The 25,060-nt window shown below is 44.2% G+C and overlaps 1 protein-coding gene across 8 annotated transcripts in view; it reads right to left on the bottom strand.

The window, feature by feature from the left end:
* RBKS (ribokinase) overlaps window positions 1–25,060 on the bottom strand; it is a 125,344-nt gene that overhangs the window by 34,356 nt on the left and 65,928 nt on the right. The window contains exon 8 of one of the 8 annotated variants that reach the window (XM_047854026.1): window positions 3,943–4,040. The exons of the other annotated variants lie outside the window; for them this stretch is intronic. Within the exon in view, the coding sequence (XP_047709982.1) occupies window positions 3,954–4,040 (87 nt within the window). The 3' untranslated portion in view covers window positions 3,943–3,953. Of the gene's footprint in view, window positions 1–3,942; window positions 4,041–25,060 lie in introns of those variants that run through there. 8 annotated transcript variants of the gene reach the window in all.

The following is a 25,060-nucleotide window of genomic DNA, read 5'->3' as shown; positions in this document are numbered from 1 at the left end:
AGTGTGGCAGAATCCATAAATGCTATTGGATGCTAAGAAAGAGTTTGAAGAAAGCCTCCCTGAAGAAGGGAGTTCTTATAGATGACACAGATTTATAGAGAAAGAAGGCCTCAAGGAACAAAGACGCAGAGGAGGAAGGAACAGAGTGAGCTCATGAGACAGTGAATGGCTTTAAGGAGAATGACATTTCCCCTTGTTTACATAGATAAAGCAGGCAGTATTCAACTTGCCAAGCAGTCATAGTAATGCAGGTGTGAATTCGACACTTCCCTTCCTCCCATAAATGTTTTCTGAGTGCCCAAAATGTGTCAGGGGCCATGCTAGATGCTTTGCAATTGTTTATGTCAGTCCTTCCTGACGGAAACAATGGAGAGAGATATGCTTTTTGCCTTCCCTTAGTTTATAGTATAGCAATGCAATGGTGTTGATATTTGGTTTTCTTATTTACAAATAATGGAGGCAGTCTTTCCTTTATGTAACTTTTATATTATTGCTTAAGCTTATTGTTACAAGCTTATAATATTTTTCCAAAAAAATTTAAGGGAATAAAAATATTTCATGGATAGTTAAGTCATGTTTCTATACCTCCCTCACCTTTAACTTATGTAGCCTGACCAAAGCAAAGGCACAGGGCTGAGGGGAAACATTCTAGCAACACTGACAGAAATCAGTTATATGTATTCCTGTTGGCCGGTGGGGTATTTAGCTGCAGACCAGATAACTTTAAGAAAGTATAAAAAGCATTGTTCTTATATCTGAAAAGACGATTGAAATAATTTAAATTGCTTCCCAGTATAAAAAAGCCAGGGAAACACAGTGTCTAGTAGAACTGTGTGTGTTGGAAGCATTATTTAGGTAACAGTGATTTTCAGAGCTTGACTTCCTTTCATTCTTAGAGCTACACTGTGTTGGTAGAGACTGCAAAGGTAAGCTGTTCCTGTATTAAAAATAGTTTCCCCACAAAGAAAACTCTCAGCTAGATAGCTTCATTGGGAATTCTAGCAAATGTTTAAGTAAGAAATAACACTAATTCTATCCAAATTCTTTCAGAAAATGGAAGAGTCAAGGAAACACTTTCCAAGTCATTTTGTAGGGCCAGCATTAGTGTGATACCAAAACCTGACAATGACAATTCAAGAAAAAAACAAACAAAACAGATCAATACTCTGCAAAACCTTAAAAAATTTTAGTAAACTGTGTGTGTGTGTGTATCTCATGAACAATAGGGTTTATCCCAGGAATGCAAGATTAGTTTGACATTAAAACTACTTACATTTAAAACTAATTAACATTTAAATAATCAGTGTAGTTCACTTTTTTTTTTTTAATTTTTTTTTTCAACGTTTATTTTATTTTTGGGACAGAGACAGAGCATGAATGGGGGAGGGTCAGAGAGAGGGAGACACAGAATCTGAAACAGGCTCCAGGCTCTGAGCCATCAGCCCAGAGCCCGACGCAGGGCTCGAACTCACAGACCGCGAGATCGTGACCTGGCTGAAGTCGGACGCTTAACTGACTGCGCCACCCAGGCGCCCCAGTGTAGTTCACTTTAAAAAAAAAAAACCTTATAATTTTAGTAGCAGCAGAAGCATTTGACAAAATTCTACATCAATTTATAACAGAAATTCAGCAAATTTGGAATAGAAGGTATAACTTGATCTTCTTGGTAAAGGGCATTTATGAAAACTCTATAGTCAACATCATACTTAATGAGAAAGACTGATGCTTTCCCCTTGATATTGGAAACAAATCAAGGATGTCTATATTCATTACTTCTATTCAGCATCATACTGGATTGCCAGCCAGTGCAGTAAGACAAGAAAAAGAAAAGAAAAGGCATGCAGATATGAAAGAAGTAAAACTCTTTCTTAGCAGATGCCATAATCACCTATGTAGAAAATCCTAAGAAATCCAGCAAAAAAGTAGATTTAGCAAGGTAACAGGACACAGGATCAATTAAAAAAAATCAACTGTGGGGCGCCCAAGTGGCCTAGTGGTTAAGCGTCCAACTTCGGCTCAGGTCGTGATCTCAGGGTTCATGGGTTCAAGTTCTGTGTCAGGCTTTGCGCTGACAGTTCAGAGCCTGGAGCCTCCTTCAAATTCTGTTTCCCTCTCTTTCTCTGCCCCTCCCCCGCTTGTGCTTTCTGTCTCTCTCAAAAATAAATAAATGAGGGGCGCCTGGGTGGCTCAGTCGGTTAAGCATCCGACTTCAGCTCAGGTCACGATCTCATGGTCCGTGAGTTCGAGCCCCGCGTCGGGCTCTGGGCTGATGGCTCAGAGCCTGGAGCCTGCTTTTGATTCTGTGTCTCCCTCTCTCTCTGCCCCTCCCCCGTTCATGCTCTGTCTCTCTCTGTCTCAAAAATAAAATAAACGTTAAAAAAAATTAAAAAATAAAATAAATAAACGTTAAAAAATCAATTGTATTTCTTTCTTTTTAAAAAATTTACATCCAAGTTAGTTAGCATATAGTGCTCTAATGATTTCAGGAGTAGATTCCAGTGATTCATCCCCTACGTATAACACCCAGTTCTCATCCCAACAAGTGTCCTCCTTAATGCCCCGTCCCCATTTAGCGCATCTTCCGACCCACAGCCCCTCCGGCAACCCTCAGTTTGTTCTCTGTGTTTAAGAGTCTCTTCTGTTTTGTCCCCCTCCCTGTTTTTATATTTGTTTTGCTTCCCTTCCCTTATGTTCATCTGTTTTATATCTTAAACTCCTCATATGAGTGAAGTCATATGATATTTGTCTTTCTCTAATTTCACTTAGCATCATACCTTCTAGTTCTAGCCATGTACTTGCAAATGGCAAGATTCATTCTTCTTGATTGCCGAGTAATACTCCATTATACACACACACACACACACACACACACACACACACATCTTCTTTATGCATTCAACCATGGATGGACATTGGGTTCTTTCCATAATTTGGCTATTGTTGATAGTGCTGCTGTAAACATTGGGGTGCATGTGCCCCTTCGAAACAGCACACCAAGGAATCCCTTGGATAAATACCTAGTAGTGCAATTGCACTAGGGTAGTAGGGTAGTTGTAGGGTAGTTCTATTTTTTATTTTTTGAGGAACCTGCATATTGTTTTCCAGAGTGGCCGCACCAGTTTGCATTCCCATCAGCAGTGCAAAAGAGATCTTCTTTCTTCCTATCCTTGCCAACATCTGTTGTTGCCTGAGTTGTTTATTTTAGCCATTCTGACAGGTGTGAGGTGGTATCTCGTGGTTTTGATTTGTAGTTCCCTGATGATGAGTGATGTTGAGCATTTTTTCATGTGTCTGTTAGCCATCTGGATGTCTTCTTTGGAGAAGTGTCTATTCCTGTCTTTTGCCCATTTTTTCACTGGATTATTTATTTTTTGGGTGTTGAGTTTGGTAAGTTCTTTATAGATTTTGGATACTAACCCTATATCTGATATGTCTTTTGCAAGTATCTTCTCCTATTCTGTCGGTTGCCTTTTAGTATTGATGATTTTTTCCTTTGCTGTGCAGAAGCTTTTTATCTTGATGAGGTCCCAATAGTTCATTTTTGCTTTTGTTTCCCTTGACTTTGGGGACATGTTGAGTAAGAAGTTGCTGCGGCCAAGGTCAAAGATATTTTTGCCTGCTTTCTCCTGGAGGATTTTGATGGCTTCCTGTCTTACATTTAGGTCTTTCATCCATTTTGAGTTTATGTTTGTGTATGGTGTAAGGAAGTGGTCCAGGTTCATTCCTCTGCATGTCGCTGTCCAATTTTCCCAGCACTATTTGCTGAAGAGACTGTCTTTATTCCATTGGATGTTCTTCCCTGCTTTGTCAAAGATTAGTTGGCCATACGTTTGTGGGTCCATTTCTGGGTTCTCTATTCTGTTCCATTGATTTGAGTGTCTGTTTTTGTGCCAAATTATATTTCTATAGAGTAGCAATGAAGAATAAGGAATTTGAATTATCCAGACATACTACTACAATGGCATCAAAAATATGAAGTAATTAGGGTTAAATGAATCTGTGCAAAATGAATGAATATGTGCAAGATTTATACACTCTTCCTGTGGAAAGCAAAAGAGATTAAAGAAAACAAATGGTGAGATCAACCATGTTCATAAATTGGAAAACTCATCATTGTTAACATGCTAGTCCTTCCTAAAATGATACACAGATTCAGTGTAATTCCAATAAAAATCCCACTTGGCAATTTTTAGAAATTGGTAAACTGATTCTAAAATTTATATGGAAATACAAAGGACTTACAATAGATAAAACAATTTTGAAGAAGAACAAAGTTGGAGGATGTAAACTATCTGATTTCAAGACTTACCATAAGATATAGTATCAGACATATCAGAATAAGATATCAGACAGGGAGATATTGATGCAAAGATAGACATGTAGATGACTTGAACAGAAAAGAGAATCTGTAAACAAACCAGCAACTTATTTTTAACAAGGTAATTCAATGGAGGAGAGGACAGTCTTTTCCAAATGGTGCTGGAAGAAATGGATATCCATATGGAAAAACATGAAACCTCACACAATAAATAAAAATTAACTCCAAATGGGCCACAGACCCAAATATAAGAACTAAGCAACAAAACATCTAGAAGTAAATAGAGGAGAAAAATCTTTGTAACCCCGTGTTAGGTAGATTTCTTAGGATACCAAAAGCATAAGACATTTAACAAATTGATAAATTGGACTTTATTAAAATTTAAAACATTTGTCCTTTAAAAGAATACCAAAAGACAACCCCACAGACTGGGAGAAAATATTTTTAAAACATATATGTGATAAAGCATTCTAATATTTCAATAGTACAACCCAAAAAGACAAAAACCCCAATAAAAATGGTCAAAATATTTGAATAGAGACTTTATCAAAGAAGATTCACAGATGGCAAATAAGCATATAAGATGCTCAACATCATTAGACCTAGGGAAATGCAGATTAAAAACACAATGAGGGCGTGCGTGGGTGGCCTCAGTCGGTTAAGTGTCTGACTTTGGCTCAGGTCATGATCTCATGGTTCAAGGGTTCGGTCCCTGCGTCAGGCTCTGTGCTGTCAGCTGTCACAGAGCCTGTTTTGGATTCTCTGTCTGTCTCTCTCTGCCCCTTCCCTCCACCTCCCTCTTTATCAAAAATAAATAATCATTAAAAAACAAAATAAAACACAATGAGATAATACTAAATACCCATTAGAAAGACTACATTAAAAAGACTGAAAATACTGGCTTTAGTTCCAGTACTCTTATTTGTTGTAGGAATTCTTATTTGTTGTGGGAATGAAAAATGATACACTTTGAAAAATAGTTTGGCCATTATTCAACATATACTTATCCTATAGCCTAGCAGTTCTATTCTTAGCTATTGAAGATAAATGAAAGCATATATGCACATAAAGATTTATATGTGACTGTTTATAGCAGCATTATTTGTAACTGCTCCACTTGGCAATTTTCCATTTGGAAACAATCCAGATGTCCTTGAACGAATGAATGGGTAAAAAAATTGTGGTACGTCCATGTAGTGGAACACTACTTAGCAACAGAAAGGAGCAAATTGCTAACACAACATGGGAAGAATCTCAAATACATTATCCTAAGTGAAAGAAGCCAGCCACAAAAGACTACATACCATATTGTATGATTTCATTTATATGAAATTCTAGAAAAGGCAAAAGTATACCAACAAAAAGCGGCCAGGGGCTGGAGAATATCACCTCCACAGGGGCTGCACGGGGAACTTTCTGGAGTGTTAGAAGGTTCTATAGTTATGATTGGTGGTTAAATGAGTCTACATTGTCAAAACTCATTGAATCATACACTTCAAATGGGTGAAATCTTATGTATGAAAACGATATTTCAATCAAGTTGATTTTTTAAAAGGCAGGGTTGGGGGAGTGGGGGCACTGAGTCATGCAAGAGTATAATGCAAAGTTTGAAAACTTTGGCAATATTTAAGTGCTCTGAGCTTACTATGGATTTACACTCAAGTGCATGGTTGGGATCATTATTGAGACTTACTGTGGGGTCAGGATTAATTAAGTGTTATAATTGGCATAGTGGAACCTATGCGGCCTTATACTGTGAGCCCTAATTCTACCTCTATTCTCTCACTATAAATGTTTCTCTTCTAGTGGTATGGCTTTGAAGTCACATAGATTTGTATATGAATCTTGACTTTACCACTAACTAGCTCTGTGACCTTGGGAAAATGAATGTAAATTCTCTGTGACTTAGTTTTCTCATAAATAATGAAACGATTAACATCTCGTAGGGATTTTTTGAATCTGTCATTCCTTGCCTCTCAGTTTTCTTACCCAATATCAATTTACAGACCTCTCAACACATGTTGCTGCTTTACCTTTCCACCCTAGTCCCCTGACCTCTATGCTCTTCTGCATGCCCATTGTATTTCCCTGCCTTCCCCGCACCCCACTTTGTTCTGCCACATCCCCGTTCCTCTGTGTCTACTTTGAAAGCACAATTGTGCCAGTCTTCTCTATCTTCTCATGGCTTTCTGCAAAACCCCTTTCCTTCCTTTCTTTAGAAGGGCCTGCTCCCTTATGTTTTCTCAGGGTAGCCCATTTTGCCACAGCTACTCAAAAACACCTTGATAACCTATGTGTTCAACCAAAAATCCCCATAAAAATTCAGTTTTCTATTTCCTGTTTGTCTCTGTAAATAGTGAGGTATAGATTAAATGTTCAAGTCCACATCAAAAAAGAAATCTGCTTGCAATTAGGTTGACCCATCCACAAATGCAGAAGTGTATAATTTATAGAAGGGATGGATAATGGAGGCTAACGATCACTTGAAAATTTATTAAAGAATCCATGAGTCTATACTGGTTTTATTTTATTTTTAAAAAATTTTTAATATTTATTTTTTGAGGAGAGAGAGGGGGTGGGAGGGTCAGAGAGAAAGGGAGACACAGAATCCGAGGCAGGCTCCAGGCTCTGAGCTGTCAGCACAGAGTCCGACTCAGGGATCGAACTCACGAACTGCAAGATCATGACCTGAGCTGAAGTCAGACGTTTAACTGCCTGAGCCACCCAGGTGCCCCTATACTGATTTTAAACAGATAAATGAAAAAATAAATAATGAAGAAGGGAGAACTTCCTTCAAATAGAATGCCAATTAGTAAATATAGAAGTGTGAAAAATCACCACTTTGCAACTCTCATAGTAATAACTGATTCAGGCAAGAATCATCAATGGATGCATTAAAACTGCTGGAGTAAGGTTTGATGAGGACACAATATTTACAAGTTTGAAAGTATCTCCATACAGATTTCCTATTAATAACAAATAGCTCTCTAGTGGAGAAACCTGGTGGACGCCACCTTGATGAAGACAGCAACAAACCAATATGACAAACTGCCATCGCATACTCCCGAGTGTGGGGCCTCAACAAGGACGTAATGTCACTTGTGCAGTGTTTCTGCCTACAAGATTTACTAACTCGGATCATGGGGAAGTGCTGGATAAACCTATATTGAGAAAAATTCCACAAAACAACAAGCCTGTGCTTTTCAAAACTGATCAACATCATGAAAGACAAGGTTGAGGACCTGTTTCATATTAAAGGAGGCTAAAACAGCATGGCAATTAAATTCCTTAAATAATCTTGGATTGTCTCCTGGACTGAAAAAAATTATAAAAAACACTACTGAGACATTATTGGATTGTGCATATAGGATTATTTCAGTGTTAAGTGTCTTGACTTTGATAATTATATTGTAGTTTTATTATGTCATTGTTCCAAGGAGATATATCCTGAATTAGTAAGAGGTAAAGAGTCATGATGTCTGCAACTTATTCTCAAATGGTTCATCCAAAAATAAAAAAGCATATTTATGTACTTTGAGAGGCAGCAATAAAACAAATGTGACAAGGGGTGCCTGGGTGGCTCAGTCAGTTGAGCGTCTGACTCTTGATTTCAACTCAGGTCATGATCTCATGGTCATGAGCTCGAGCTCTGTGTCGGGTTCTGTGCTGGGTGTGAAGCCTGCTTAAGATCTCTCTCTCCCTCTCTCTCTGCCCGTCCCCCTCTCACAAGCTCAGTCTCTTAAAAAACAATGACAAAAACAAATGTGACAAAATGCTAATAACTGGTGAAACTCTGTAGAGTATATAGGAGTGCTATAACTTTTCTGTAAGTAAGCAAACATTTCATTCAAATGTTTTTTTTTAAAATTTTTTTAACGTTTATTTATTTTTGAGACAGAGAGAGACAGAACATGAACGGGGGAGGGTCAGAGAGACAGGGAGACACAGAATCTGAAACAGGCTCCAGGCTCTGAGCAGTCAGCACAGAGCCCGACGCAGGGCTCGAACTCACATACTGTGAGATCGTGACCTGAGCCGAAGTCGGACACCCAACCGACTGAGCCACCCGGGCACCCCAAAATGTTTTTAATAAAAGAAATTTTACTAAAGAAGTTTTAAAAATCCACATCAGCCACTCTTTATGAATTTACAAATGAGCCAATTTCAGCCTGTGAATAGTTTCCCTTTTTCTTAATTAAATGGACATCTACTCCAAGCCAGGGTGAACTGAATTGAGAGGCGCTCCTTCCTGTATTGAGAATACTCATCTCATCAAGGCAGTTTCCCTTGCAACTAAGGCCTAGGCAGTGACATCCACCTGAATGTCAAGGGGACTGATAGGAACTTTCTGGCTGTGACAATGGCCGCAGAAAAACCGAGTTCCAAGATGTGAGTGGCAGCACTGTGGTGACAGCATCCAGGGCCTTATCCCAGTACCACCACTGGTCTGTTGTTTTCAACCAAGAACCTTGACTGAGGTGATACCCATATGTTAAAGTCTGATGAGAGGTCAGAAATCTTGTCTAGTTCTTTCCTTGACTCCTCAGAGTTCTATAATCCTTAAAAGCATTATATGCTCAATTAATGACTGCTGATGGGCCAGATCTCAGCTACCTTCTCACCAGAAGGGACATGGCAGGTGGGGGGGTGTTTCATGTTCTTCTTTACAAAGAGGGCAGCAGCTGGCTCTCTGAGTCCCCAGACACAAAGAAGGAGGGAAATTCTTGGAGGACAGGGGCCGTGAACTCAAAAGCCACGAAGACCAGCAAATACTACCTTGAAAATCACATTATATCCAATGATGGAAAAGCTCTTAGAAATGTAAGCATGAAAGGGGTACAAAAGTGAGTACTAGTTAACCTTCACAGAGGAGAAGGGTAGGGAAGGGAGTGATCTTTTATCGTTTGCTCTGCCTCAGGACGCAGCAAAGCTGGGTGCTTCCATACACACACGACTGGCCTCATCTCATCTTTACAACAACAGCCTCCTGCCCCCTGTCACACTTGAGGGGACAGAATCTTAGAGACATTAGATAATTTGTCCAGGGTCACACAGCTAGTACGTGGCAGAGTGGCAGCTTACATCCGGCCCCAGTGGACTCCGTGCTCTGTTCCCGTTACACCACAGAGTAACCTTTTGTGGAGGCAGGGAGAGAAGGAAGGAAATCACCAAGTTCAAAAGAATCTCTCTCCCTACTATCTCCTGTTCCTTTGTCCTTCTCTTAGGACACTGTACTGGTGGCTGTTTTGTGTATAGGCCCACAGTCTGGGACAGTCTGAAAACTCTTTGAGGACAGAGACCACATCGCTGTCCCCTCCGTCTCCCCCACTGCCTCACCCTGTGCTTTGAGTTGACCTGGCCTGTTGGACCTAGTTCCATTGTGTTCTTTTCCTGTGATCTCTTCCAAGGTGGCCAGATGACTCACTGAACTACATGTGACTTTCTTTCGTGTCAGTGAAAATGGAGGTTAGGTTGCCACAGCCCAGAGTTATTTGAGATTCATTCTCATTGTTGAATCTATTTATATCACAAGGCTTTCAAGTGCCAATAAATTCCTCGGCTGTTGATTCACATCTTCAGTATAACTATTTTTATACACTGGTATGATTTTTTTTTTAATGGAAAGTACTTTAAAAGTGGAAGCTGCATTGTATCACTTTGATTTTCCTGTAAGTACTTTCCAATCAATCATTCTTGGAATAATGGAACAGTTCTCATTGATACAACATGACGGTTTTAACCTTTTACTGAAAATTATTTTTGTGCTAGAAGGGGTCATGGCATAATTCGTCTTTCTTCAATAAAAATACCCAGGTGGCTACCGTTCGTTGCCTTCTCGCAGCGATTTCCTCTTGAAGAGCCGCTCTTACCGGATGGATGTGGCATTCCGAGGTTCCTGCTCTCCTGAGGGCCTTTGCGCTCCTGGGTCTGGAGAAGTCCTGGTCTGTGGTGCCCATGGAGGCAGTGCAGTGAAAAGAGAGCCAGACATGGCTTGTGGCGCACCCGACCTTCCAGTGGGGTGGGTGGGTGCAGGGGCCCAGGCAATCTGCGGGGCTGGCGGGGTAGGTAGCAGGACACTCCTGAGCAGCTAGTGAGAGGTCCCCAAGGGGAGAATCTGAGAGGTGGGAGCCAAGGGCGGCACCCCAGATTTGGGGTGTGGGGTTGGGGTGGGCAGCCTTTGCCCCTAGTGCCTGAGGCGCTGTTGCCTTCAGGAGGTTGAGGCTCATTTCCCTTCTGCTCCCCTTCAGACCATCCTCTCTGTCTGACTGTCCCAACTCTCTCTTCCCTCCCACTGCCCCTTGCCCGCCTGGAGCCCTTGGCTATGACCAAGGGTCTGTTCCCTCACCTACCAGCTCCCATCCAGTCTCTGAGGGCCCTGCACTCCCTCTCTCTCTCTTTTCTTTAATGTTTACTTATTTTGAGAGAGAGTGAGTGAGAGAGTGGAGGAGGGGCAGAGAGAGAGGGAGAGAGAATTCCCGCTGCCAGCGCAGAGCCTGATGCAGGGCTCTGATTTACGAACCCTGAGATCAGGACCTGAGCTGGAATCAAGAGTCGGACTCTGAACTGACTGAGCACCCCGGGGCCCCAGGGCTCTGCTCTCTTGACGAGAGATGGGGGCGGGCTGATAGCTCCAGCTCATGGAGCTGGCAGAAGTGCCTGAAAGTGGCAGATGGTGCCACCACAGCAGAGCACACCCGCATGTTGAGCCACGTCCAGGTGGTCAACGTTAGCTCCTTTGTCCCAAGTTCTGCTCAGTCAGGCTCTTGGCTGTGCGCTGTGCGAATCATTGCCTTTCTTTCACCAGAGCCTGTAGAGAGGTAGGCGTGGTTGGGGCTGCAGTGTATGGTGTTGCAAGGTGGCACTGCACAAGGGCGTCCAGGTGAGGGGGTGACCATGGGTCCACAGGCCACGCTCTGCTCATCAAGCTGTGTGCCTGGCCAAAGGGGCACCTTCTTCTAATTTGCACAAAGTGCCATGGAGGTTGGCAGCGACACTGGAGGGTCCTTATTGGAAAACTGAGGAAACTCGGATTCAAGGAGGTTAAATAACTTGCCCAAGGGAAAAATAAAGGTGGTAAAGGGCAGTCAGGAGTTGTTCCAAGGACATCTGTGTGGACATCCAGCAACAGAGCAGGTGCGGAAGCTATTTTGGGAGAGAGAGATTGGGCTTTTGGCTACTGCTTGAATTTTCCTATTTCCCCACGGGAAGGCTTAGGTTTTCTACCGCAGTGAAGAATGACAGGGAGGGGAGAGTGGAGACGGTGAATCTCTAATGACGTCCCTCTGTCTAGGATCCCACTTTCCTCAGTGTTCTTGGGGCAGGAGCCGGTAAGAGAATGGGACCTTGAGTTGCCCTGGGCAGGTGTGGGGGAAAGAATTTCAGGAAAGACCATCTCAGATGAACAACCAGATAGTCTAACCTGGCTAAGGAAGGAGGGGAGGTCAGGAGGGAGTCAGCAGTTCAGAAGAAAACAGAGGGAACTAGGAGGACAGTGAGAACAAGGGCAGGAGAAGAGGTGAGAGAGCTGGTTGTGGTCAGAGCGTGGGACGTGAGGCTTATTCCCACATAATGGGAGTGGTGCAGGTATTAGCCATTTCCTGGGAGTCTCGTGGAGGTGGGAGGCTGGCGTGGAGGTGAAGAGTCACTGGAAGTGAGGGCATCCTCATGGCACTGGAGTCATCTGATAGGATGACTGTAGGATGGGGTGGAGGGAAGAATGGTGATGGAGATGAACGGAATGATCAGGAAAGGAGGTCCAGGCGTTGTAAGTAAAGTGCATGGGCCTTGACAATGCAGGACTCTCTACAGGAGGGTCAAGGAGGGAAGGCTGGAAGCTGCGGCCAATGGGCTTTGGGATCAGGAGCAGCTTTCACCTGCAAAAGCCGAATGGGAGTCAAGGATGTAAAGGAGCTTATTTAGGAGGAATGGCAGCCGTAGGCCTTCCGTAGAAGGTTTAGGAGGGGGAGAAGCACAGAGTGGCAAGGGATCCTCCTGGGTCCCGTGTCTGACCCTCCCTTGTCTCTGTCATGGGGCCCTTTTCCTTCTCCTGCACTACCAATATTGGTGTTCCCTTGCCTTCTGTCCCCGGCCCGCCATCCCTCTTATTCCCCACAATTTCCAGGGTGCCTCTACTGCTGTGTGGTTAGTTTCAACTGCTATGATCGCGATGAGTCCTAAGTCAGTACCTTTAGTGCACCCTCCTCCGTCTCCAGATTCGCATATCTAACTACCCCTTGAGTCTGCTTAGCCAGCCTCACGTCCCCTGCAGGCAACTCTAACTCAACAGGCCCAAACTGCACTCACACCTCTGAAAGAACACAGGCCCCTTCTTGTCTTTTCCGCACTGACAGTTTGGGGGTCTTCTGCATGTCTCCTCCCATATAACTAATGAGTCACAGGTTGCCAAGTTTAAATCCTAGATGTTTCTCAAGTCTATCCTCTCATCTCCACCCTCTCCTCCCATCATCCTACTTTCTGCTCCCATCACCTCTAGAGGACCACACGACTCCCTGACTAGTCTCCCTGCTTCCAGTCCGGCCCCTTCCAACCCAGCCTCCACACTGCTGTAGTCCTTGGAATGTTTCTCATCTTTCTTAGGATAAAATTTCAGCTCTTCAGCATGGCACGTGAGGTTCTCTAGCACACTTGCTCGGTTTCACGTCTTACACTTTCCTGTTCACCTTTGGCATCTTTGGTCTTCATTCATGGAAATATCTCGCTTGGACTCTTCCCTAGATTAACTCCTACTCATCTTCTAAGACTCCGACAAGGTATTAACTTAGTCATCACGTAGATACTGACTGGCACCACATATACAGCCCTGTGTTTTCCTCCCGCATGCTCCTGCCCTCCTCCTTAGTCTTCATCCCCTCAAACCTCCATCCCCTCAGACCAGCACAATGCGGGTTCACCGCTGAAAAACGTGTTGACCGAATGGAGGACTGTCTGGAGGGCAGGTGCTGAGTGATCAGGCGAGGAACACACACTGTCCCAAGAATGCCCTGTAGGAGGGATGACAATGAGACAGACTTGTGAAAGTCCTGGTTTGCCAAATTCTAGTTGATAGAAAAGTGGACGAGTTAGAAGGCATGACGGCTATTAAGTGTGGTTGGGAAAAAACCCCATGTGATGAAAATCCCCAAGGTACAAACTTGTCAGGCGGCTCCAACAGATCCCAGACAATCTTGCAACAATGATGTCATCACGAGGCTTCATTTGTTAGGAATCCGTACCCACGCTGGATGACTCATCACCCAAACTGCTGAGGGACCCTAACAGTTAAAACCCTCACATTCCTCCTTGATGTCTTAACACATTCCATCTGACAAGTAGATACCACTTTCCTTTCTTTGCAAAACCTCTCCCTACACAAAGCTATTCAAAGCCCACACTGTGGACCCAAATTCCTCAGCCAGGCTTGTGGTTTGAGAGGCCAGGGAAAAGGCAAATGGGATGAACCATGACTAACTCCCAAGTCAATGCACTGTTTCTTCACAAAAACAGAATACTGCAAAGGGTTCAGGAAGGGGAGGGAGAACCGTGTAAACCCACCAGGGTTCCTGTCACCTTCCTCCCCCACACAGACAGGTGGCTCCCCCTCGGGCTAGCCTGGCGGCAAGTCTTGCTCTGCTCTTGCTGCCAGGTTCTAAGAATGGGGCTTCTGCCACGTTCCTGTCTGCAGGAGGTTGAGGCATGAACATCTGGTTGGGCCCGGGAAGCAGGCGTCATTCTTTCTCCTGAAAGGGCTCATCGTGCACTGGCAGGAGACACAGTGTCATGACCCTCCAGGAAGCAGCACGGAGGGAACAAACAAACCTGATTTTAAATCCTGCCTTCTCGCCTTTTTATTAGCTGTGTGTCATCTTTTAAATATGGTAAATCCACTATTTTTATACCTACAGTGGAGCCCCTCTGGCCACAGCTGGGAAAAATGTTTTTCTCAACTGGGAACATGCTTTCTCAGCTGGGACAATGCAGTAAATGGTTTGGAACCAGATGGGCCTGATTAAGTCCTGATTTCACCACTCTGGCAAGTGGCTCAACCTCTCTGTGTCTATCTGTAAAATGGGAACCTACCCCATAGGGCTCCTGTAAACACCGAATTAGATAACGTACGTGAAAAGGCCCACTACAGAGCCTGGAGGACAGCAGGTGCCCAACAAGAGTGGGATGCACTAGACGGTATCATCTCAGAGGCCCCTTCATTTGTGAACGTTTTTGGAAACGAAAGCCCATGACCTAGGTCAGGAGGGACCAGACAAGGGTTCTAAGGAACAAAGAGGGTCGTGATCCTAGGGCATGTCCCTAAGGGTCGTAGGGGAAGGAGTTTATGCTGTGACTGGCTTTATTTTCAGGAATGCTCTCTCAGCCAGAAACAGACAGAAGCCAGTGTCCTGGAGCTCTTCATGACAAGGGAGGCCAGGCTCCAGAGAGTTCTAGAAGTGACCTCCTGTATGTGCTGGGGCCTGGGACAGCCATTCCTCTGTGGGGGCAGGGAGATGCTTTATGAGACCTCTAAAGAGGCTGTGAGTAGGAGATTAAAGAAATGTACAGTGAAGAATATAAAGGTCCCTCTAGTCAGTGTAAGACGGGAAACCTGGTAAATCTTATGCTTTCCTTTGAGCCGAAGGAACACAGGGAGAGCGACGAGTGAGGCTTGTGTGAGTGGCCTGCAGCTGGGAGGGGCTGGAGGACAGCACGGGAAGAGGCTGACCCGTTGGCGGGGAAAGCTGCGCACATCGGCCCGCACTGCCACTCTGAGGGAGGGCCGTGTTTTCCCTCACGGCCGAGCCAGCCACTGGGCCGAGGGCTGCTGCCCGGGAGGGGGAGGTGGCGGCAGAGCCTGGAGGATGGCAGGCAGGCCGAACAGACGGTGCAGGGACGACCCTGGACTATGTTCCTCTGGCTGTGCTGGAGTCTGCAGTCGGGGCCCATCCTGCTTAGTGACGGACGCTGGGTCACCTAATCCATCTTCCCTATGTGACTGCCCTCACCACTCAAGGTGTGAGCAGAAAGAGAGAGGCCTGCCTAGACCCTTCACTCCATTCGGGGCGTGCATTCTCAACTGGGGCAGTATCTCCCGACAGGGGGCAGGGGGGAAATTCCTGCTTGCATGGTGGGGAGGGGTTGTGGTGAAAATTTTTTTTGACATAGTACAATGATATGTGGTTCTCCAAAGGCACAGTATGGAAACGTATCTATCTAGAAAGAGAGAGTATCTGTGGCACTAAAATTTCACAGGGGGAGATGACAAATAGGAAAAAAAAAAAAATCTTAAAAGGCTCCTTTTAAAGAAAAGAAAGTTGAGAAACCCTGAAGTAGGGCCTGTTGTTCCAAAGAACTGCCAGTGGCCTGACCAGGATCTTCCGGTGCATTCAGAAGCCCTGACCAGCGATCTCCAAGTTCCCTGGCACACGAGGCAGGTGTTGGTAGCTCCCTGCCTTCTTTCTGCTGAGCCAGAAACCCCTGCATCTCCCAGCCAGCTCCTCTCCTGCTGGCCTCAGTCAAGTCTCCATGGCCACCAGTGAGCCATGGATGGGCAAGCCCCGACTCCCGGACTGAGGACTTCACAAGGAGATTAGAACCAGGGTTGCCTGGCCTATCTTCCCAAGGCAGGAAAGTGCAAAGGTTCTCTCCTCGGCAGGCAAGAGCGAGTCTGATAAACATACCACGAGATAGGATGCTGCTTACACAAGAGCCCCGTTTCACAGCTCAAATCTGAATATCCCTATTTTCTCTTATCAGTACATATTGACATCAGAAGGATGAGATCACATCCTTTCCAACCTCAACCTTCTGGCTGCCCTAACCAGATCAGCTTAGGAGCATCATGATGGACAATGAGAATCTAGTTTTCTTATCACTATTGTGTAAGGGCTGCTGATTTTTATTCTAAATAAACCTGTAGGGAACATGGACAAATCATTATGTCAGAAACATCCATGACCGTGGCTTCAACTATTAGCTACCTTCGTTTATTACATTTAAATTTCAATTATTAGGCTGAGAGTAGTCAGATTTTAAAACACAGTGTGATTAAAAGAAAAAGTAAATATTTCCTGCCTTAATATATTTCAAATGATTATTATTTCCGATTAATCAAGTACGAAACTGCATGCAGCAAACTACTGATGTGATTTTTATTCCTGCCTTTCAAATAGGCACAGTGTTTTCCCAGCTCTACACTTTATTAGCTATTTGATTAAAAAAAAAAAAAAAAAAAGCAAAAGCTTTTTTTTTTTTTTTTTAAGTCAACTATAGGCCCAACATGGGGCTCAAACTCACAACCCTGGGACTAAGAGTTGCATACTCCACTGACTGCGCCAGCCAGGTGCCCCGGCCAAAATAGCTTGAGATATAATTCATGTACTATATAATCTGCCCACTTAAAGTATACAATTCAGTGTTCTTTAATATGGTCACAGTGTTGAACAACCATCACCACAGTCTAATGGTAGAAATTTTTGTCCCCCCTAAAAGAAACCTCCTACCCACTGACAGCCACACTTCCTACCTTCCCGAAAAACTCCAGGCTTAGGAACCACTGATTTACTTTTGTCTCTATAGATTTGTTAAATAGGCACATGTTTTTGAGCAAAGTCATTTCATATTCTAATTCCATAATTAACCAACAGCTTATTCTAATCAGACAATAATTTCATCACATTTAACCAATTAGAGTCATACCTAATCTCTTGATTTTGTGTGAAAAGTGAAGCTGACGTTGGCCTACTGAGAACTGCCCTGTGTTACTAAAACTACATTCCCAATGGGCACCGAGGCAACAGATTTAGCTTCTTTCCTGTCCAGATATGTTCACCGAACAGTCAGTAAAGATTCGAAGTGAAATAATAAATATACCAGGAGCTTGCCATTAAAGAATTCCTACGGTGAAGGTGTTTGTAAAGGCTAATCTCTAAGGTAAAATCCATCTACGCTGTCTCCAGCACAGGCACGTTGACTGGTCGGGTTTTTAACTCATGGTTTCTATAGGTTTGGTTTGCTTGAGGAAGTTTCTTTTTGGTCCTCTCTCCAATGATTACCATGTGGCAATGGACACTTAGCTTCCTTCTTGAAGGTCATGACTCCCTTGCATAGGGCCAAAATGGGTGGTTTTAGTACAGACCCTTCCACTGCCAGTATGTGACAAGTTCCAGTCATGAGAGCTTCAGTGCCTATGTACAGAGTCTGTCCTTACCAATCATCACAAAGCTTTCCATAGAAAACAGCGTGTCTGAAAATGGATATATTTTTCTAGACCTTGCAGCCATTTATCGGGCAGTGGTTTTCCTCTCTTAGCACCAGATAAACTGCTAGGCTGAGTTGGCAGAATCTGAGACACATCCACCAAGACGATGAATCAGTCATTATGTAGGAAAAAAGGTGGATCTGGCCAAGGAAATTAGAACTTTTTCCAAGTCTTTGCCCTGATATAATGCTCATATTACCAGAATCCTGTCTGCAGAATGACAATGACTTTCACTTTTTCATAGTTCTGTCATGAACATGCATCACAGAGCATGTTTGCAGATGTGATTCATTTGAATCTCATTACAATCCTGTGACATAGGTAGGATGGGTCTTTCATTTTCCAGATGAGAAACCAAGTGTGAGAACTTGGTCAAGGTCAAATGGCTTGGTGGCAGAAGTGGATGCTTCAGTTGAAGGCCAGGGTCTGTTGAAGCAATCCTCTGGAGAGGCCATCCATGTACTCTAACTTCGCTCAAAAAGATTTTGAAAGCTTCTCTTTGGAATACTTTACGAATCTGCAGCACATCTTTGAATACCCTCAGTGGAGGCAATATTTCATCTTCTATGTCAGTGGTTCTCAAACTAGAGCGAGCATCAGAATTACCTGAGGGGCTTGTCAAAACGCAGATTGCTGGGCCTACTCCCAAAGTTTTGGATCCATTAAATCTGAGGTAGGGCCCAGATGACTCTCCCAGGTGATGGTGGTGTAGCTAGTCCAGGGATGCACTTTGAGAACCACTATCCTAAGGAATTTATTTCTGGAAAAGGTGAATCATTCAAAAACAAGTGTTGTGACCACAGTGGAGACCAAGCTGGGGGACTCTGCCACTGGCCAAGAACGGTGGACAGTGGGAAAGACCACCACCAGTTCTGAGGGAAATTCGAATAAAGAGAAGGGTGCTACATAATGGCAGCTTGGTTGAACTAAACGTGAAGCTTGTTACTTAGATTTTTTTTTAAGCTTACTTATTTTTGAGAGAGAGAGTGAGCGAGGGAGGGGCAGAGAGAGAGGGAGAGAGGGAATCCCAAGCAGGCTCCATGCTATCAGTGTGGAGCCTGATGTGGGGCTTGAACCCATGAACTGTGAAATCATGACCTGAGCTGAAATCAAGAGTTGGATGCTTAACCGACTGAACCACCCAGGCATTCCAGTATGAAGCCTTTTAATATTACTACTTTAAAGGGGATTTCACTCTTTCAGATGTGTGCTAAAGAATTTTTCTCATGCACAGTAGTACATGTATGAGATGTACTCTTTTATTTCCCAGCTTTAGAAAAAGGAAAGAAACCATGGAGGTGACACCCACATTAGGGAGAATCAGTATTAGGAGAGAATTAATAGCTATTTACAGCAGCTGACTAGTCAGGCTGGTAAAGCGGGGGTCCTTTCTTTTTTTTAAAAAAAATTTTTTTTTTTCTCAACGTTTTTATTTTTTTTATTTTTGGGACAGAGAGAGACAGAGCATGAACGGGGGAGGGGCAGAGAGAGAGGGAGACACAGAATCGGAAACAGGCTCCAGGCTCTGAGCCATCAGCCCAGAGCCTGACGCGGGGCTCAAACTCACGAACCGCGAGATTGTGACCTGGCTGAAGTCGGACGCTTAACCGACTGCGCCACCCAGGCGCCCCCCAAAAAAATTTTTTTTCAATGTTTATTTATTTTTGGGACAGAGCATGAACGGGGGAGGGGCAGAGAGAGAGGGAGACACAGAATCGGAAACAGGCTCCAGGCTCTGAGCCATCAGCCCAGAGCCTGACGTGGGGCTCGAACTCACGGACCGCGAGATCGTGACCCGGCTGAAGTCGGACGCTTAACCGACTGCGCCACCCAGGCGCTCCAAGCAGGGGTCCTTTCTAGGCCGAAAGCATGATGGGTGTGGATGATGAGGGGAAAGCTTGGACTCTTCCTAGCCTGGCTGTTCTGTCCAGATTAGAATGGAAAAAGGTGAAAAGATCTAATTTTGGATGCCAAAGATAAACACGCAACATTTTATGGGGAAAGAAAATTCTAGCAGGAAAGAAGAATGAACTACATTAGGTATTTAAACTGAGAGTCAATCCTTCGTGTCACAGAAGGGGAAAAGAAAAGAGGCGGAGGACTGCCTAAATATTCATTCTAATTTTATTTTCAATTCTACATTACATTAAACTCTCCTTGTACTCTTTAATTTACAGCAACTGCTGACACAAATTGGTGTGCCTTCTCTTCTTTGACATCAGTATTTCTCTTGAATTATGCATTTCCATCTGGAATGAGGTTTATGGGGCTAAAGCCGTCTTTATTTTAGATGGATGAAGACAGAGAGGGATCAATCGGGGGTTGAGCACAAAACCAAAGTAAGGTGAGGCCGATATATGTTCAAGGCAGCATCTCGCTGTAAGTGGTATTTGAAAATGACACCAGTGTTTCAAATTTCAATATATTAAAATTCATCTACTAGTGGGGTGTCTGGGTGGCTCAGTGGTTTAAGCATCCGACTTTGGCTCAGGTTGTGATCTCACGGTTGGTGAGCTCGAGTTCTGCATTGGGCTCTGTGCTGACAGCTCAGAGCCTGGAGCCTACTTTGGATTCTGGGTCTTCCTCTCTCTGCCCTTCCCTTGCTCTCTCTCTCTCTCTCTCTCTCTCTCTGTCTCTATCAAAAATAAATAAACATTAAAAAAAATTCAACTACTAGAGAACAAGAAAAACTCTATCAACCTTCATCCCAGGACTTCCAGATTCTTCATTAATTCATACCCTACAAGTATTTGGTAGCCATTTCTAAGAGGACGGATGATCATAATAACTGTATCACTTCTATTTGATCTAAAATTGAGTTTAAGGCAAAATAAACCACCAGCCTGATGCCGTGTGTTTCGCCCACATGAGTGTCCACGGTTGTGGTGTTCAACCTCAGAGGTCAGCACCGTGGACTCCGCTTTTGGTGATAAATGGCTCCTGGTCCAAGTCAACAATTGGTCCACATTGAAGAGGTCATTTGTTGGTTTCAACTGGGGCCTGACTCAGTGTCCACTCTCAGCTTCTGGTTTGTGAGGGTTCTGGGCTGGCCCGTCATACCAGTATTGAAATGGGGCATTTTGATGAAGCCATTTTGAGTTAGCACTTGCATCAAAATGACTATATGAAACATGCAGACACACTGTCTCATATTACCAAGTAACATACGCAACAGACATCCCTGACCCCACACCCTTTCTGCCACCCCATGCCACTCTCAGCCCAAGCCTGGGGTCTACCTGAAAAACAATCCTCAGCCATCTCAGAAAAGTCTCCAGTTTTAATTTTTACCCATCACACATTCCAGCCCAGGAATGGGAATGGGGGATAAAGTGAAGGTCTTTGTTTTGTACACTGCTCGATCGTTTAGAAAAAAGGAGCATTTTATGTTTAATTTTAATAGCTTAATATTCTTGAATCAGTATGGTCACATGAAAACAGCTCGGTCTTAATACTCTTTGGCTAAAACTGGCTGTGCCAAGTAGCCTCGGCATGAAGTCACTTCCTCTCTAGAACAGCCTAATTTGACCAGTGGTTGGCCAGCCTGAAGAACATGTGAGGGTCTGTTGTGAACCTGGGATGTGGGCCTGCTGTGGCAACCTGGAGTGGGTGGGCCACGAGTGCAGGGAGCCAATGGCTGCCCTTGCCCCTCTTCAGGTTCAGGGGCAGGGCCGGCATGTGGTCAGCAGGTGCTGCTGAGTCACAGCCCTCACTGTTCTTCTGTCCGGCTGGCCACAGAGAATGGCCTGTGGAGACTTGCAACTGGTAAAAAAAAAAAAAACCCAAAAAACCCAAAAAAAACCCTTCTGGCCAAAATGTCTGTGGTGGCTTAATTTATTCTATAATTTAAAGAATTCCATTATTGGAAAGGATTAATGAAAGAGAAGTAGAATCCCGAGCATGAGCTAAAACTGGAATAAAAAAGGCCCATTCTTTGGGCAATATTAATGGAAGCTTTGTATAAATAACTTTGTATACTGATGAGTAAATGGCACTTAGAACTAAACTGTCTGTTAGTGATCCACTGGGTTCTAAAGGCTGGCCTTGCCTTCTGTGCTCCGCAATCCTTTTTCTTTGTGACTCCGCTCTTCTAGACAGAAAACAGTTAATCCAATAGGATTTAGTCTCTCACAAAAGATTATGCTAGAACATCTTCTGCCAAATGTTCATCTTCTAGCAGCTGCTTTTTCATTTCGGTGAGAGGTACTTGAAATAAAATCATTGTTCTCTGGGAAAATTGCACGCTAAATAGTATAGAGCTCCCAGATTATTAAACAGCAAAGACATCTGATAATATTAGCACCAACCACAGGTTCCACTTCTGCTGATGCACAAAATTTTGAGTAGTTAGTCATTGCACAATATCGTATTTATATCCTTTTTTGCTTGAGCTGTTAGGCCACAGAATCCGTAGGCAGTTGCTGTTATAAAAGGGTTCTCTGGGTTATTTATAACGTTTCTGGTTCCTTACGAGTTGCTGGTTCACTCTTGGGTCTTGGGTCGGTTGTACACTGGGAGAATGAAGGGTGGAACTGAACCATCTTTCTGGGAATCTCACTGCTGAAGGCTGGTGTGGATGATTCACAACAACCTGTACGCCTGGGCCTGAATACCTGCTTTGTCTACACAACCATATTCATCACATACTGGCTGATTTGTCACTTCATCAGGGGGGCAGTGTGTAGTTATGCGAAGGCTGTGTTTGCACCTGCAGAAAGCTAGTGTCTCAGGCACAGATGGGAGGGGAGATATCTCAACTAGCATTGTGTTGCAAAAGAGTTTCCTTCACATGCTATTTACTTTAAATGAAGGATACATTTCTGCTCCAAATGCTACTCTGTTGCACAGATCAGTGATTCCCCGAAATGGGGGTGGCAGGCAGCCAGACATGCCCAATGGAAGGGCGTATAGGGATCACCTGAGCATTTCATTTGATTTTCTGTAAACGACACAGGCATCTTCCTGTGCTATCTGCAGAGAATCACCGATGATATGGATTGTTTCCTTAAAAAAAATTTTTTTTTAGCCTTTATTTATTTTTGAGAGAGCAAGTAGGGGAGGAACAGAGAGAGAGGGAGACACAGAATCCGAGGCAGGCTCCAGGTTCTGAGCTGTCAACACAGAGCCCGACGTGGGGCTTGAATCCACGAGCCGTGAGTTCACGACCTGAGTTGAAGTTGGATGCTTAACCGACTGAGCCACCCAGGAGCCCCTGATGTGGATTGTTTCTAATGGGAGTAGGTCTTACTCCTTAGGTGAGTCAAGGCCCCCAAAATGCTGACAACCACCACGAATGATAGAATGATCTAGTGGTGTTGACCATGAACTAAGCATCTTACTTGGTCCCCCCTTTTATTTTAAAGGAAATGAACTACCATTCTGTCCTCTGAATTCTTGAGTTCCTAAACTCCCTCTCAGTATCCCCACTGCCACCTCCCTAGTCAAGGCTGCCATAATTTGTTACTAGATAGATCAAGACAACAGTCTTTGGGTGGTTCTCCCTGCCTCTGGTATTGTAATCTCCAATTTAGTCTTTATAAGGAGCCATTTAAATTTTTTAATAGAGTACAAATCTGATAAAATCTATTCCTGCTTAAACTCTTCAGTGGCTCCCCATTGCCCTCAGGAGAACATGCAGATTTCCAGTTGTGGCAAATGAAGCCCTTCACAGCCTGTCCCTGTTAGAGCCACACCTCATCCTGTTCTGTTCTTCCTTGTATCATAAACTCCACACAGAACTACTTAAATTAGAGGCACAAACCTGATACACTCTCTTAGTCCTGCACCTTTCATGAGCTGCTGCCTCTGCCTGGGTGACCCTTCCCCAAGCTGACTTATCCTGTAGCTCGCCCTCCCTTGCCCTCTCAAAAGCAGGGTTACGGGCCCCTCAGGCCAGGTGGGCTCCTCATCTGCTCTCCCACCACACCTGTTTTGTTTCATTGACACTGGAACAAGAATAAGGTGACAGGGGCCTCCCCATCATGGTACTCCTCATTCTGAACGTGGGTTACAGACTCTTCCAGACTTAAGCTCTTTGTGGCCAGGGACTGTCCTTTTAAATTTATTTATTTTGGGGCGCCTGGGTGGCTCAGTCGGTTAAGCGTCCGACTTCAGCTCAGGTCACGATCTCGCGGTCCGTGAGTTCGAGCCCCGCGTCGGGCTCTGGGCTGATGGCTCAGAGCCTGGAGCCTGCTTCCGATTCTATGTCTCCCTCTCTCTCTGCCCCTCCCCCGTTCATGCTCAGTCGCTCTCTGTCTCAAAAAGAAATAAACGTTAAAAAAAAAATTAAAAAAAAAAAAGTTTATTTATTTTGAGAGAGAGCACACGTGCACAAGTGGGGGAGGGGCAGAGGGAGAGAGAGAATCCCCAGCAGGTTCCATGTTCAGCTCGGAGCCCGACCCAGGGCTCAATCTCACAACTGGGGGATCGTGACTCAAACCGAGAGTGGGCTGGCCAACTGACTGAACCACCCAGGCGCCCCGCCAGGGACTATCTTATTACATGAGTGTCCCTATTATACCAGTGCACAGCTGCTGTTTAGCATGCAGAAAATTAAAATACAGTGTGCTGAATAAACGTATGGTCAGTGGGGTGCTCCTCACCTCCTTTTGCCAGAACTTCCCACAGGGATCGTTTCTGTTTCTTAAAGGACAGTGACTTTCTGTGTTTAAGGACTGTGTTTTCTGTTCTAGAGGTCACTTTTGTTTCATCAACCTTGGAACAAGAATAAGGTGACAGGAAGCCTCCGGATTCCAGGCATCTCTCCCTAGCAATTTTAAAAGACACGAAGAATAGAAAAGAGAAGGTCAAATATATACCTTATAGGGGTTCTAGAATGAGGGGATTGAGGACGTGGAGGGGAGGCAATAATGACAGAGAGAATGGTTAAGAATTTTTCAGAATTGATGAGAAACACAAATACTGATGTTTATAGCAGCATTGTTAACAACAGCCCAATTATGGAAACAGCCCAAGTGATGAACGGATAAAGATGTGATGTATATATACAATGGAATATTACTCAGCCATAAAAATAGTGAAATATTGCCATTTGCAATGACCTGGATAGAACTGCAGTGTACTACGGTAAGCGAAATAAGTCAATCAGAGAGAGACAACTACCGTATAGTTCCACTCAAGAAACAAAACAGATGACCATATGGGGGGAAAAAAGAGAGAGAGGCAAACCAGGAAACAGATTCTTAACTACAGAGGACATGGTTACCAGAGGGGAGGTAGGTGGGGGAATGGGTTAAATAGGTGATGGGGAGGGGTGCTCAGTCGGTTGAGCATCCGACTTCGGCTCAGGTCATGATCTCGCCATCTGTGAGTTTGAGCCCCACGTTGGGCTCTGTGCTGACAGCTCAGAGCCTGGAGCCTGCTTCCGATTCTCTGTCTCCTTCTCTCTCCCTCTGCCCCTCCCCCAACTCAAGCTCTGTCTCTCTCTCTCTCTCTCTCTCTGTCAAAAATAAACAAACATTAAAAATAGGTGA

Source organism: Prionailurus viverrinus, chromosome A3 (assembly GCF_022837055.1).
Source record: "Prionailurus viverrinus isolate Anna chromosome A3, UM_Priviv_1.0, whole genome shotgun sequence".
NCBI classification, from domain to species: domain Eukaryota; kingdom Metazoa; phylum Chordata; class Mammalia; order Carnivora; family Felidae; genus Prionailurus; species Prionailurus viverrinus.
This window is presented reverse-complemented; position numbering and strand designations above follow the sequence as displayed.